The following is a 13450-nucleotide window of genomic DNA, read 5'->3' on the forward strand; positions in this document are numbered from 1 at the left end:
TTTTTGGAAGAAATAGTTAGAAACATAAAAATGAAATGATAGCACTGTGAATTAATTTTATTCTATGGCAAACACTAAAATACTCAAAATTATGCAGATTTTTTAATTAAAAAATTAAATAAGGTACAGTAAAATCTTCAGGTGAAACTGACTTCATTTAATTGAAATCTATTTCATTCACCATTTGCTTCAAAAGAGTGGAATTTCAACTAAAGTTCCGTACTGGCCGGTCATTCAAGTGTCATAAACTATGAAATTCAGAATGTTTCAATGATGCTTTCTTCAGATCTTTTGGCTCCTTTTCTTTTATTCAGCATGAGAAAGCCCCAATAAAGTGATATTGCACAGATAAAGATAGACGTAGCTGGGGAGAAAAGTCAAATAATTAGTATTAGTACTATATGGATATTTGAAATAACAGCACACTTAATGGATTAAGTTCTACAATAAAGAGGAATCTATATTCTAACAGCCCAACCACACAAAAAATTATTTTTCTTGTTGTTATAGTTTTTGGGTTTTTTGGGGCTCTGAATCAGAAAATTGGATAGACTGCATCAGCTCTAGTTTTTTCAGATATTGTTATCATTATTCTTTATAGGTGAGTAGATGGTGGCTAGTAGATGGCATATGTTCTGCATCTCAAAAACTAGAGGTTATAGGGAAAAAGCTGCAATTTTTGTAATTAGCAGATCAAATGTACCCAGAAACAGGTGTAACATTTGAGGCACCAAAATGTATGTTGGCCAGTGTAATATTTGTAGAGCTTTCAATTAACTCATTAATCAACTTGTTAAGTTATTATTTCACTAATTCTTCCCAGTGAATTCACTAACTTTTGTGTAGTTGACAATTAACACTCCCCTGAGTGTTAGATTCGTCAAGCACAAAAAACTGGCAGTACATCAATAAATCACTCCTTAATACTGTTAACTGCCCCAAGCATCATACTACCGTGTTTCCCCGAAAATAAGACAGTGTCTTATATTAATTTTTGCTCCCAAAGTTGTGCTAGGTCTTATTTTCAGGGGATGTCTTTTGTCTTATTTTTCCATGAAGAAGAATTCACATTTATTTTTGAACAAAAAAAATGAACATTTCTTACATACTGTAAAGTAGTTGTCATCACAAACCACACAAACTGTGAGTCCTATCAAGAATTTCTTGATACTGCCATTATTTCCATGTACAACAATCTATAGTACGTACATTTACCGATCCTGCATGCTGTGGTGTTCTGTTTGGCAGGCATGCTTCCAAACAAAAACTTTGTTAGGTCTTACTTTTGGGGGAGGCCTTATATTTAGTAATTTAGCAAAACCTCTACTAGGTCATATTTTCTGGGGATGTCTTATTTTAGGGGAAACAGGGTATAGTATGATGTATATAATAGGCCACACTGCAATTGAAAAGAGATGTTGACAAGCTGGAAGGTGTCCAGAGGAGGCCAACTAAAATGATCAAGGGTCTGGAGAACAAGCCCTACGAGGAGCGGCTAAAAGAGCTGGACATGTTTAGCCGGCAGAAGAGAAGGCTGAGAGGAGACATGACAGCCATGTATAACTATGTGAGGGGAAGTCATAGGGAGGATGGAACAAACTTGTTTTCTGCTGCCCTGGAGACTAGGATGCGGAACAATGGCTTCAAACTACAGGAAAGGAGATTCCACCTGAACATTAGGAAGAACTTCCTCACTGTGAGAGCTGTTCGGCAGTGAAACTCTCTACCCCAGAGTATGGTGGAGGATCCTTCTTTGGAGGCTTTTAAGCAGAGGCTGAATGGCCATCTGTCGGGGATGCTTTGAATGTGATTTCCTGCTTCTTGGCCGGGGGTTGGATTGGCTCGCCCATGAGGTCTCTTCCAACTCTATGATTCTGGGCATTTCAGGTAGCAGATTTTTGATGAAATACCTACTCAAGAACATTGCATGATATTAAATCCTACAGTTACCCAAACGGCACAAAAGAAATAGCAACTAAAATAGGACAATATCTTACCTTAGTTAGTGAGCCTTTGCTGCTCCTAGTGTTACATTAAATACAGTAGCTGGTGTAAAGACTTCCAATTCAGGGGCATCAAAAAAGTATGCCTGCATTATAGAAGAATACAGGAACTGTGAACCTCATGAATAAACCTTCTTTTACACACTGAATTTTTTGCCTATGTAGGTAGTAAAGAAGTTTGATTCCCCCCCCGCCAAAGATTATTGAAAAACGAGTAATATGCAAGAGATGAAACAAAGATACATTATCAATAATACATATATGAAAGCTAGCAAAACTAAAACATTTGGGGAAGAAGCAAAACAGCTTAAACATGACAGTGCTTGTGCTATGGGATGTTAGTATTTCCAGAAAAGTGCTTGATTGTCTGTTTCTATATTGACTCCTCAACCCTTCAAGCTGTTCTAGTGCCATGTCAGATACTTATTAAGAAAATTTGCACTACTAGAAAAGTAACGTGACACTTGCCAGCTTTTAACATCTGTAGGATTAACTGTACATGGAAGCATACTGAAGGAAAATTATATATCAAAGAGCTAGAAAACAGGAACTGCCATACCAAACAGCCAACAGCAAGCAAGGCATGAAGAAGTACAACTGTCACAATAGTAGCTACTGCAATTCTTCGGTTGTCATCTCTAACAGCAGGCCAAAATGTCATCGCTAAAACAGATCCTGAAAGACACAGAGCAAATACCACCAAAACCCATCTGAGAGCTTTCTGTGGAATAATCCATAAAATCTGTAATTGAAAAGAAAGGAGAAAAAGTCCGGTCTTTGCCAATTCTAACCAGTAACATTTTATGGCAACATAATACTTGGCTTGTCTTAGATCATGAATTAGTGATATTGAGCACCATCCTCACCTTGATCAAAGACTGTCCTCTAATACAAGTATATTAATTTCCTGAATGTTATTTAGTGGAAAAAGTGAATAGGAGTACTGATAATAAACCCTTTCTTTGTGCTTGCAATGGCTGTCCACATTACTTTGCACAGTTAAAGATAATGAAATGCATGATGTTTATAAGAATCAACATAAACCCTTTCCCCTTTTGAAGCAGACAAAGGCATTTCAAGTGCACTCTATATAATCTGCGCCTTTTATAAATCAGGACTCACAGATATGGAAAAAATGTACAGTGGACTATCAAACAGCACCCACCTTCAAGAAACTGCCCTTCAAAAACAACAGCATCTGACTAGCCACTAACATGCACATAACATGCCTTAAATAAATAAATGCCACTTATGCATCCAATCTAAGCCATCAAGATTCTACAGTTTGAACCAAACCTCCAAGCAAAGAGTGATAAATCATAATTTATATAAATCATTTATGAAAGATAAATGTTTTGTCAGTATCAGTTTTAAAATTGCACATAGTGTAATTACTCAATTAACCTCCCATTTGGAAAGTGAACAAAACTGGAATGATCTGTTTCTTCTAGGTATTCCATAACATTTGTCCTTTTATGGACCTACTTAAGAATTACTTATATTGTACTTACCGCTGTTGGAATGTAAACGAAGAGGGAATAGCCATAAACACATACAATCTCAAGAAAGGAGTAGGATACAATGTTCACAACTTTATTATTTCTCCACATGAGGAATCCCCACAGAGCTAGAGGAACTAGCCAGGCATAAGCATATATAGCTGTTGCTGCTATGGACACTGTAAAAGAGACAGAATCAAACAGTAAAAATCAGGCTATCACATCACAGAAGAGAATCTAAACTATATAGGGGCTTTCAAATGGAGGGTCAATTGATCTCTTATAACTATAGGTTTAATGTAAACTTTTTTGTTTCTATTGCTTTTAAGTTTTTAGCAATTCAGAATTATGATATGATGGAACTTATTCAAACTGAGATGAAATCTCTTAAGTAACTCTTCTTCATTGGTTCTGATTAGAAAAAAGTCAATGTTAGCCAAATAATGCGATTTGCTTCAAATTGGCATTCCAAGTCTGCTATGAACAGATTGGCATACATATTACAAACTGTGTACCATATATGTGTACAAATAGTAGCAACATGAATATAATTTTTCTATTAATTGCTATGAGGCAAAATGAAACATGTTGTTCTTTGGAATTATTCTTAATGATTAATCCTTATGGAGGATTTTGGCATAAAAAGACCCACTTCCAAGAACATAGAGGTGTTATTACACTGAAAATCCCTAGGTGCCCCCTAGATCATTGATGAAGTCACGAGCAACAGTCGATTAATGCATGTAACAGTGACAAATTACATGAGAACTATGCCAGCCTGGTCAAAAATACTCTTTTAAGTTTCCAAGACTGTAAAAGAATTGGAAGCCTCAGGTGGCATATCAAACTTGTCAGATATGATAGGATTTATATTCTTCCACAGGATGAGTTATCAGCGGTTGGAGACTTTATTTCTTTTTTTAACTATTGACTTTTTAATATAGCCAAACGAGTATGATAGCAGCTCTGTCTTTCCCTGCCTGCTAGATAATGACCTCTGTATTCTTTTGGAGTAAGGTTCTGTGTTATCCATTTACTTTTGTTTAATATCTGGATCAACTAAGTAACCTTAAGCAATCAATGTAAAAGAACAGTTTTGGGCTATATTCTTCATGAGGGATCTATGATAGGCTATTGTGCTTTTTATATCTCTGAATTTGATATGCTGGTTTCTCATTTCATGACTTTCTATCATGAAATCAAATCTTTAATATAAAGCTGCTAGAAGCATGATTTAACATCACTGTAGCATGCTTATTTAATAGAACAAAATAGGCCCTCCTTCTTTTGAGTCACATATGTATTTTGACAGATTAATAATATTATCGGAGGCCGACACATCACCTTAGCAAATGTTTGTTTTCATCCATGAGGTGTCTGAAGCTGATCTTGTAATGTTCCTATTTTGCATCTGGCTTGTGTACATATGCCCATTGACTTATGTCAACCCATGAATTTCATAGAGTTTTTTAAGGCAAAGAATACTTCGAGTTGGGTTTACCAGTTCTTTACTTCAAAATAGCCTACAGCTTCTTGCTTCTGTTAATATGTCACAACGTATATGCCACCAAACCCAGTTTCAATTGTCAGTGTAGTCAGCTTTTGCATAAGGAACAGAATGGTAGGTAGAAGTGCCATTTTGCTTTTCACCTCAGACAGCAAAACTTGGACTATCACTGATTACACTATGTTAAAAAAATGACAAATTTCCATTCCTGGTTTGAAAGTGTTATTTCCTGTTTAATTGTGTGATACTTTAAAAGTAGTTGTTATACTCCAGAAACTTCATTTTTGTGGCTGCCACAAACTATATTGAAATGTTTGAGACTCTAGGAGATATTAATTGTGCTGCAAGATGTCCCGGAAAAACAAAGTTTTGGCAGTTAAATAAACTTGTTCCATATTTTAATGATAGAACTAATAAAAATGACAATTATAACCCAGAAACAAAAATCATGTTGCAAAGTGTTGTTTATATTAAATACATTTGGGATTGTTTTACAAACCTTTACGGAACTCAGGCACATAATGGAAAGTTGGTTGTCCCAGATGGATGAAGAATTTTGAAAGATTGCCACTGATAGCAATAACAAAGACCAGGGTGGCACATATCCAGAATGGACCTTGTATCAAGAGGAATAAAAGGACAAAGACAAATTATTCTTATTGATCAATTTCCATTCAGTGCGAAAGACTTCTGACAATGTTTGCATATGTACGTACCATAAAGATCAGGGTTACTTCTAATGTACAGTCTCACAAAATTTTTTCCTGGAACTGGAAAAACAGAACCTTTGATTCTGTCCAAGACCTATTTCAAAAAGTATAAAAGTACAAGATTCATTTGAAAATCAGTTATTTTAATTAGATGTAATATAACATCTAAGCAGGCTATAATATGAAACATCCAGGCAGTTTATCATCTTAGAAACAAGCTATGCTTTTACCTCTCATTCCCAAGGTCAGCTATTGTTTCCCATTGCATCCAAAAGGAGAAACTATAGTTTAAGGCCAGTCTTCAAATCAAGGCATAAACCAGGATCAAATCCACTTCTACACCTTGGTTTGGAGAGAACCCTCAAGCTATAATATATCTGTTCAGATAATAAGAAAACAATGACTGAGAAAACAGGTGGCTTCCCTGAATGATAGGGGCAAGAGGGCTAATGACTCCTCCTGAGCCAAGAGCTACCAACTGCTAATGTTTACTAGCCTTTAAGACACATTTGTTAGAACATAATATATAATCTTGTTATAGTGCTTTGCTATGGTCTTGTGTATTTAAAAAAAAATCCTCATTGAAGTTTCATATCACTAAATAACCTCCTTCCTATTATTATGAACAATAATCCACAGCTCTATCATCATATTTAACAATATAAAAACTGGAATAATTTGATGACTGAACATATACTGCAAGGGACAAACATCAACTATCAATAGAGATTATCGTTATTCTTTGCAATGGTTATGCTTTTCATTTTCTTGAAAATTTCATTGTATTTTAAACCTTTAATATGATGTGATGGTAAGCTGTATCTGTCTTAACCTCTTAAGTCACCTTGAGTGAAAAAGGTGGGATATAAATATAAATGATATAAATATAAATAGATACTGTAACCTAAGCATAAAACAAAATTAATTCTTTTGTTTACAAATAAATGGTGACTAAAAGACTCAACCAGCACGCGGCTTTGGTACTGTAGAGACATAACCGCAGATTACAAACCTGGTATGTATCCACATCAAAAAATGTTTGGTAATACTCAAATGTCCAGAATGGGGCACTTTTCTTCTGCCCAGCAAGCAACTAGAAAACAAGTAAGATTTAGAAATAAATGAAGTTGAGAAGAAATTATTATAAACGGCAGACCATTTTGCTCGCAGAAGAAATGGAAAGAAGTTTTGAGTAGACCACAAAAGCATCTTAAATCAAAAGTAGAGTTTTCAGCAGTGCTTCTCAAGTTGATGAACTTGCATTTCCCCCCCCCCCCCCACATAGGCCAAGAACCACTATCATATACAGTAGAGTCTCACTTATCCAACATTCGCTTATCCAACGTTCTGGATTATCCAACACATTTTTGTAGTCAATGTTTTCAATACATCGTGATATTTTGGTGCTAAATTCATAAATACAGTAATTACTACATAGCATTACTGTGTATTGAACTACTTTTTCTATCAAATTTGTTGTATAACATGATGTTTTGGTGCTTAATTTGTAAAATCATAACCTAATTTGATGTTTAATAGACTTTTCCTTGATCCCTCCTTATTATCCAACATATTCGCTTATCCAACGTTCTGCTGGCCCATTTATGTTGGATAAGTGAGACTCTTTTGTATATGCAATTTCCTTAGCCAAGCTTCTAATGAAAAGCTTGGGCATCCTGTGATCAACAACTTTTGTCCAGGGAGCAAAACAAAAACACTCAGTATCTGCTAAATCCTCCAGGAAGTATCAAAATTAGTCCAGGTTGAGCATTCCTTATCTAAAAGGCTTGGAAATTGCATTGGATTTCAGATCCCCCCCCCTCCAATTTTGGAATACTTGCATTTGAATATATGTACTTAATGAGCTTTCTTCAAGATGAGACACAGGCATAAACATAAAATTCATTTGTTTTAGATACACCTTATACCCAGTCTGAAGGTAACATTTGTTTACACTTTCAGAAAGCAAAGGTGTCACTCTCTTGGCCACCGATGTGGAGAATTTTGGATTTTGAAGTATTCAGACTTTGAATCCTGAATAAGGGACATTCAACCTCCACTGCTTGTTGTCTGCCTTCAAGTCATATCCAACTTATAGCTATTAATATATTTTAATTCGTATTTGGAAAGGAGTCTTGAGCAGTTGTATTTCAGTTAGCATGACAGGGGAGTCAAATAGTAAATGTTAAGGCTACTGCCGCTGAAGAAATTTTTCAGTGTCCAGAAATTTTATTTTAAAAATTAGATATATATTAGAGTGTTATAAAGAGAATGCAAATAGGCCATAAAACATTTATCATGGGGTTTATCTTGAATTTCATAATTTCTCTTCTGCATTTATTTAAACACAAGTACCCCACAAAGTATTCTTGCACTGATTGTAAAAACACCAGTGATTATAAATACACAGCTGCTTATAGATCAGTTTTAGTGGCTAATAAAATATAGGAGTAAGTAGAAAGGCTCCCTACTATTATGTGTCCCCCTTGAGATATCTTCAGATTCTGTGCACAGAAATTATAGCTGTCTCTTAAACTTGACATTAGAACCACTTTTTGGAGTCTGGCCTATGGTAACTGTGTTCTGTGGATGACTACCCTGAAGAGTGTCCGCTATCATTTATATAGAACATATTTGATACGAATTAATACTGTCAAAAACACTTGAATTGTCATCTAACCTCAGTTTTATCTGAATCATCTGTTCCCAATAGCTCATCATCTTCCTCTCTTCCAGCATCTTGCAAATGTCCATGTTTTTTCTTTGGTTTCTCGGGTTCATCAATGCTTATTGTGACAGCATCGGGATTTGCTGCCAACAAGTTGGCTGCGTCATCAAATTCTGAAAAATAAAATGCCAATACAAAAATGTTATCTTTACACACATATCAGAAGATATGCAACTGAACAGAATAAGTAGGATTCCTGCATCATTTTTGTAATACTTTTAAAAGTCTTAAGTTCAATAGATCAGTAGTGATGATGTTCACTTGTGTACACCAACTTCTCCTTATGCAGTTGTGTCACACTGGCATGCTTCCTCCTATTAAACTCTGAATTAGCAAGTAATTTAGCTCCCTGGATTCAACCCTTAAGGCTGAGAGGCTATTTGAACTAGTATATACCTAGGGGACAACATCATAAAAAACAACAGCAAGAAACATGATGCAGGAAATAAAATATATTACAATACTTCTTTCAGGGTGCACCTACACTGTAAAATTGATATAGTTTGACACCACTTTAACTGCCATGGTTCAATGCTATGGAATCATGGGAGCTGTAGTCTGGCAAGGCACCAGCACTCTGGCCAAGAAGGCTAAAGACCTTGTGAAACGACAACTCCCATGATTCCAAAGCATTGAACCATGACAGTTAAGGTAGTGTCAAATTGCATTAATTCTACAATGTAGATGCACCCGCTATTGAAAAAGAGAGGGTGAATTTATTTACACCATTTTGAGGAGCCTCTAAAATCTGGGTTTTTTTTTAAGGGGGAATATTTAACCATGGAAGGAAATCTGCACTTAATCCTAAACTTAACAATACTGCTTTCAGAAAACAAATTCAAAAATATCAGTTAACACATGACTCAATGAACTATGAACCAGACTTTAATAATAATAGAAGAAAATGATTACATCCAATGTGAAAACCACAAATCAATCTGGTGCTTTAGAAGTAAGTAAGTAAGTAAAGTATATACCGTCCTCTCTCCCAGAAGGGACTTAGGGCGGTTTCCAAGCATAAAACAGCAACGTACACTACATAAGCAATACAATGCACACATTATTAAAACAAAATTAAAACATATGCAACTCATAAACAGTAAAAAACCATAAGTAACAATCACAACATTTGACTGAAATAATAAGGATAAATAACCAGATGGGTTGACATGGTCCATTATTAGAGATAGGTGATCCATGTACAACATCTTTCAGGGCCAAGGGTCGGCGGTATACCAGAGAAGATTATTCAAAAACCCACCCAAACCACCAGGTTTTCAACTCCTTGCGAAAGGAGGACAGAGTAGGGGCTTGCCTAATCTCCTTAGGCAGGATATTCCAGAGCAAGGGAGCCACTACCGAGAAGGCCCGCTCCCTCGTCCCCACCAGTTGTGCTTGGGACGAAGGTGGGAGCAAGAGGAGGGCCTCTCCAGACGATCTCAGGGCCCGCACTGGTTCATAGAAGCGGAATTCTACACATTACCTTGAAACTTTAGGTCATCCACAGTTGCCATTCATGCAGCAATGTTTGATGAAGTAGTTCAAAACTGGAAAAAATGGCTGAAAAATATAAAGCAGATACTTACAAAGTGAGATTTAAAGATGCAACTAACATCCACATATTGGTGAAGCCAACTCCTGATAGAATCAATGATGAAATCTGATATTCACTCTGAAACCCAAACATGAGTTGCCTTTAGAATGGAAAAGGCATTGTTCTGGTTTCTGAACATGAGTCAACGGTGCGATGTGGCAGCAAAAAAGCCAATGCAATTCTAGACTGCATCAATAAGAATATAGTGTCTAGAATAGATCAAGGGAAGTCATAGTCCCACTCTATTCTGTGTTGGTTAGACCTCACCTGGAACACTGTGTCCAGTTCCAGGCACCACAATTCACGAGGGATATTGACAAACTGGAACGTGTCCAGTGGAGGGCAACTACGGTAACATGATCAAAGATCTGGAAGCCAAGCCCTATGAGGAACAGCTTAAAGAGCTGGATATGTTTAACTTGCAGAACAGAAGTCTGAAAGGACATGATAGCCATGTTAAAATGATGTCACATTGAGGAGGGGGCAAGTTTGTTTTCAGTTGCTCTGGAGGATTAAGACACAGAGTGATGGATTCAAATCATAGCAAATCAGATTCCACCTAAACATTAGAAAGAACTCTATGATTCTACAATGCTGCCATAAAGCAGCAGAATCAGGGTTCAAATCTCCACTAAGCCATTAAACCTACTGAGTGACTTTGAGCAAGTCACACTCTCTCAGCCTAAAAGGAAGGCAATGGCAAACCTCTTTTGAACAAGCCTTGCTTAGAAAACTCTGTGATAGGTTCAGCATAGGATTGCCATGACTCAGAAATGACTTGAAGGCAAACAACAATTGGGACTGTTAAGCGGTGAAGCTGCCTACCTCCAGGAAATAATCAAACCACAAACTAACAAACCTGGCACCATTCATCTCTCAGAAAAGGAACATTAACAGTGTTTGTTTTGCTATTCCCTCCCAGAAAGAACACTTAGCCTAATGTAGAAATTATGACCTGGGGTTTATGTGAGTAACAATAAAATCCTAGACAGATGTTCAGGAGAGAAAGATAAATTGAATGCCACAGGATCTCCTCTCCCACATTAAATCAAAATTCAGCGAGTGATGCAGAGCAAGCAGAGCAACGCACCACAAAAATCTAATTTGGAGGCAGCATTCTACACAGCACAGCAACTCATTTTAAATCCCTATTTTGTCATAAGAGAAATCCTATTAAAAACCAACCATGTACTAAGAGTGAGTGAAGAGAGAAAATAGCTCCTGACTTTAAAATATATAGTGTGTCCATCCAAAATGCACACAGCCATAACAGCTTATAATTCAGGAATTCTGATTTTATGTATAATGATAATAATAATTCTTTTAAAACGAAATAATGAAAATGGGTTTTTAAATTGCATAGTTTTCAGGGCTGTGAGCAATTTGGACCCCACTCCTAGGAAAGTAACAACAACAACAACGGGTTGCTGTGAATTTTCCAGGCTGTATATAGCCATGTTCCAGAAGCATACTTTAGTGATAATGTGTTGTCAAAGGCTTTCATGGCCGGGATCACAGGGTTGTTGTATATCTTTCGGGCTGTGTGGCCATGTTCTAGAAGTATTCTCTCCTGACGTTTTGCCCACATCTATGGCAGGCATCCTCATGTTTTGCCCACATGTATGGCAAGCATCCTCAGAGGTTGTGAGGATGCCTGCCATAGATGTGGGCGAAACGTCAGGAGAGAATACTTCTGGAACATGGCCACACAGCCCGAAAGACATACAACAACCCTGTACTTTAGTGATGTTTTGCCCACATCTATGGCAGGCATCCTCACAACCTCTGAGGATGCTTGCCATACATGTGGGCAAAACATCACTAAAGTATGCTTCTGGAACATGGCTATATACAGCCTGGAAAACTCACAGCAACCCTGTGACAACACAATAATTATAATGATAGTGTGTACCCCACTTTCCCCCTCAGGATTGGGACCCAAAACAGCCCATAGCCTTAAAATCCATGCCATTAAAAACATAAATCATAAATATTAGAACTAAATTTTACAATTATCAGAACAACAATGTTATGCAGCCTTAACATGATTACAAATCCTAATAATACAGAAGCATCGCAAAACCGCAGGAGAAACTTGAAGACAGGTTTGCAACTTCAGAATTTGACATCAAAAGCAATGCCTATTGCTACACAGGGATGTCTTTTTCGAACCCCATACATCCAATTGTAATTGAAGATGGAATTTGAAACTCTAATGAAAGCATTACAACACTTTATCCTTCAATATAAATGTATTTGTTTAAACATCTAATAATCACTACTAATATTAGCTAATACAAAATACAGTAGAGTCTCTCCAAGCCTCTGGATAATCCAAGCCATTTTTGTAGTCGATGTTTTCAATGTATCGTGATATTTTGGTGCTAAATTCGTAAATACAGTAATTACTACATAGCATTACTGCGTATTGAACTACTTTTTCTGTCAAATTTGTTGTATAACATAGCAAGTTTTGGTGATTAATTTGTAAAATCATAACCTAATTTGATGTTTAATAGGCTTTTCCTTAATCAATCCTTATTATCCAAGATATTCGCTTATCCAAGCTTCTCCCGGCCCGTTTAGCTTGGATAAGTGAGACTCTACTGTACAGACATTTCTGGGGGACATTCTGTACATATTCCAAGCAGGTGATTAAGGACACCACGGAAAAAGGGACCTGCATGAAAGGACAAGGGGGCATCTACACTGAAGAATTAAAGCAGATTGATACCACTTTAGCTGCCATGGCTCAATGCTATGGAATCCACAGTTATAGTTTTACAAGGTCTTTACTATTCTCTCCCTAAAAGTGCTGGTGAATCACCAAACCCCCAGGATTCCGTAGCATTGAGCCATGGCAGTTAAATTTGGGGTCAAACTGCATTAATTCTACAGTGCAGATGCACCCAGGGAGCCTGACACTTATGGCTATGAACCCAGCATCATCCTGCCTGCACATAAAACACAAGTGATTTCATTTGAAAGGGATCTACCAGCAAGGGAGCCGAGTAGGGGTGTGCTTCCGCCTAAACACGTATTTATCTGAACGTGTGAACCCCCTCCTGCAGCCTAGGCCCGGCTCAATTCCCCCTCCGCCAGGCGGCGCCATCACTACCTGTCAGCCGTAAAGCGAGGACGTACGGGCAGGCCTCTGTTGCCGGAAAAAGGCGCTTTCCCCGGCGGTCTCCCTTAAAGTGAAAGAGCGCCCTTGAAGCTTTATATAGGTTCGCTTCTAAGCCCCGCCTCTCTCAGCTCCGCCTTTTAAAGAGACAATTTCGCCTCACATTGGGCAAGCTTGGGCCCTCCAGGTGTTTTGGACTGCAACTCCCACAATTCCTAACAGCCTACCGACTATTAGGAATTGTGGGAGTTGCAGTCCAAAACACCTGGAGGGCCCAGGATTGCC

General features: G+C 37.4%; 1 protein-coding gene across 3 annotated transcripts; it reads right to left on the minus strand.

Annotated features, from left to right (window-relative positions):
- Positions 1-42: 42 nt before the first annotated feature.
- yipf1 (Yip1 domain family member 1) lies at positions 43-13405 on the minus strand. Of its 3 annotated transcripts, none has more exons than XM_062979619.1 (10): positions 13186-13405; positions 9931-10007; positions 8400-8560; positions 6732-6812; positions 5726-5813; positions 5509-5625; positions 3515-3681; positions 2563-2745; positions 1998-2089; positions 43-364 (listed from the first exon to the last, which is right to left on the minus strand). In XM_062979619.1, the coding sequence occupies exons 2-9, from the start codon at positions 9959-9961 to the stop codon at positions 2003-2005; spliced, it is 915 nt and encodes a 304-aa protein (XP_062835689.1). In that variant the 5' UTR covers positions 9962-10007; positions 13186-13405; the 3' UTR covers positions 43-364; positions 1998-2002. The 3 variants fall into 3 exon arrangements, with proteins under 3 accessions (XP_062835689.1, XP_003220363.1, XP_008107803.1); XM_003220315.4 differs by having other exon boundaries at positions 13160-13403; XM_008109596.2 differs by lacking the exon at positions 13186-13405 and adding an exon at positions 13038-13176.
- Positions 13406-13450: the final 45 nt, after the last annotated feature.

The sequence above is a fragment of the Anolis carolinensis genome, chromosome 4 (genome assembly GCF_035594765.1).
Source record: "Anolis carolinensis isolate JA03-04 chromosome 4, rAnoCar3.1.pri, whole genome shotgun sequence".
Lineage (NCBI taxonomy): Eukaryota > Metazoa > Chordata > Lepidosauria > Squamata > Dactyloidae > Anolis > Anolis carolinensis.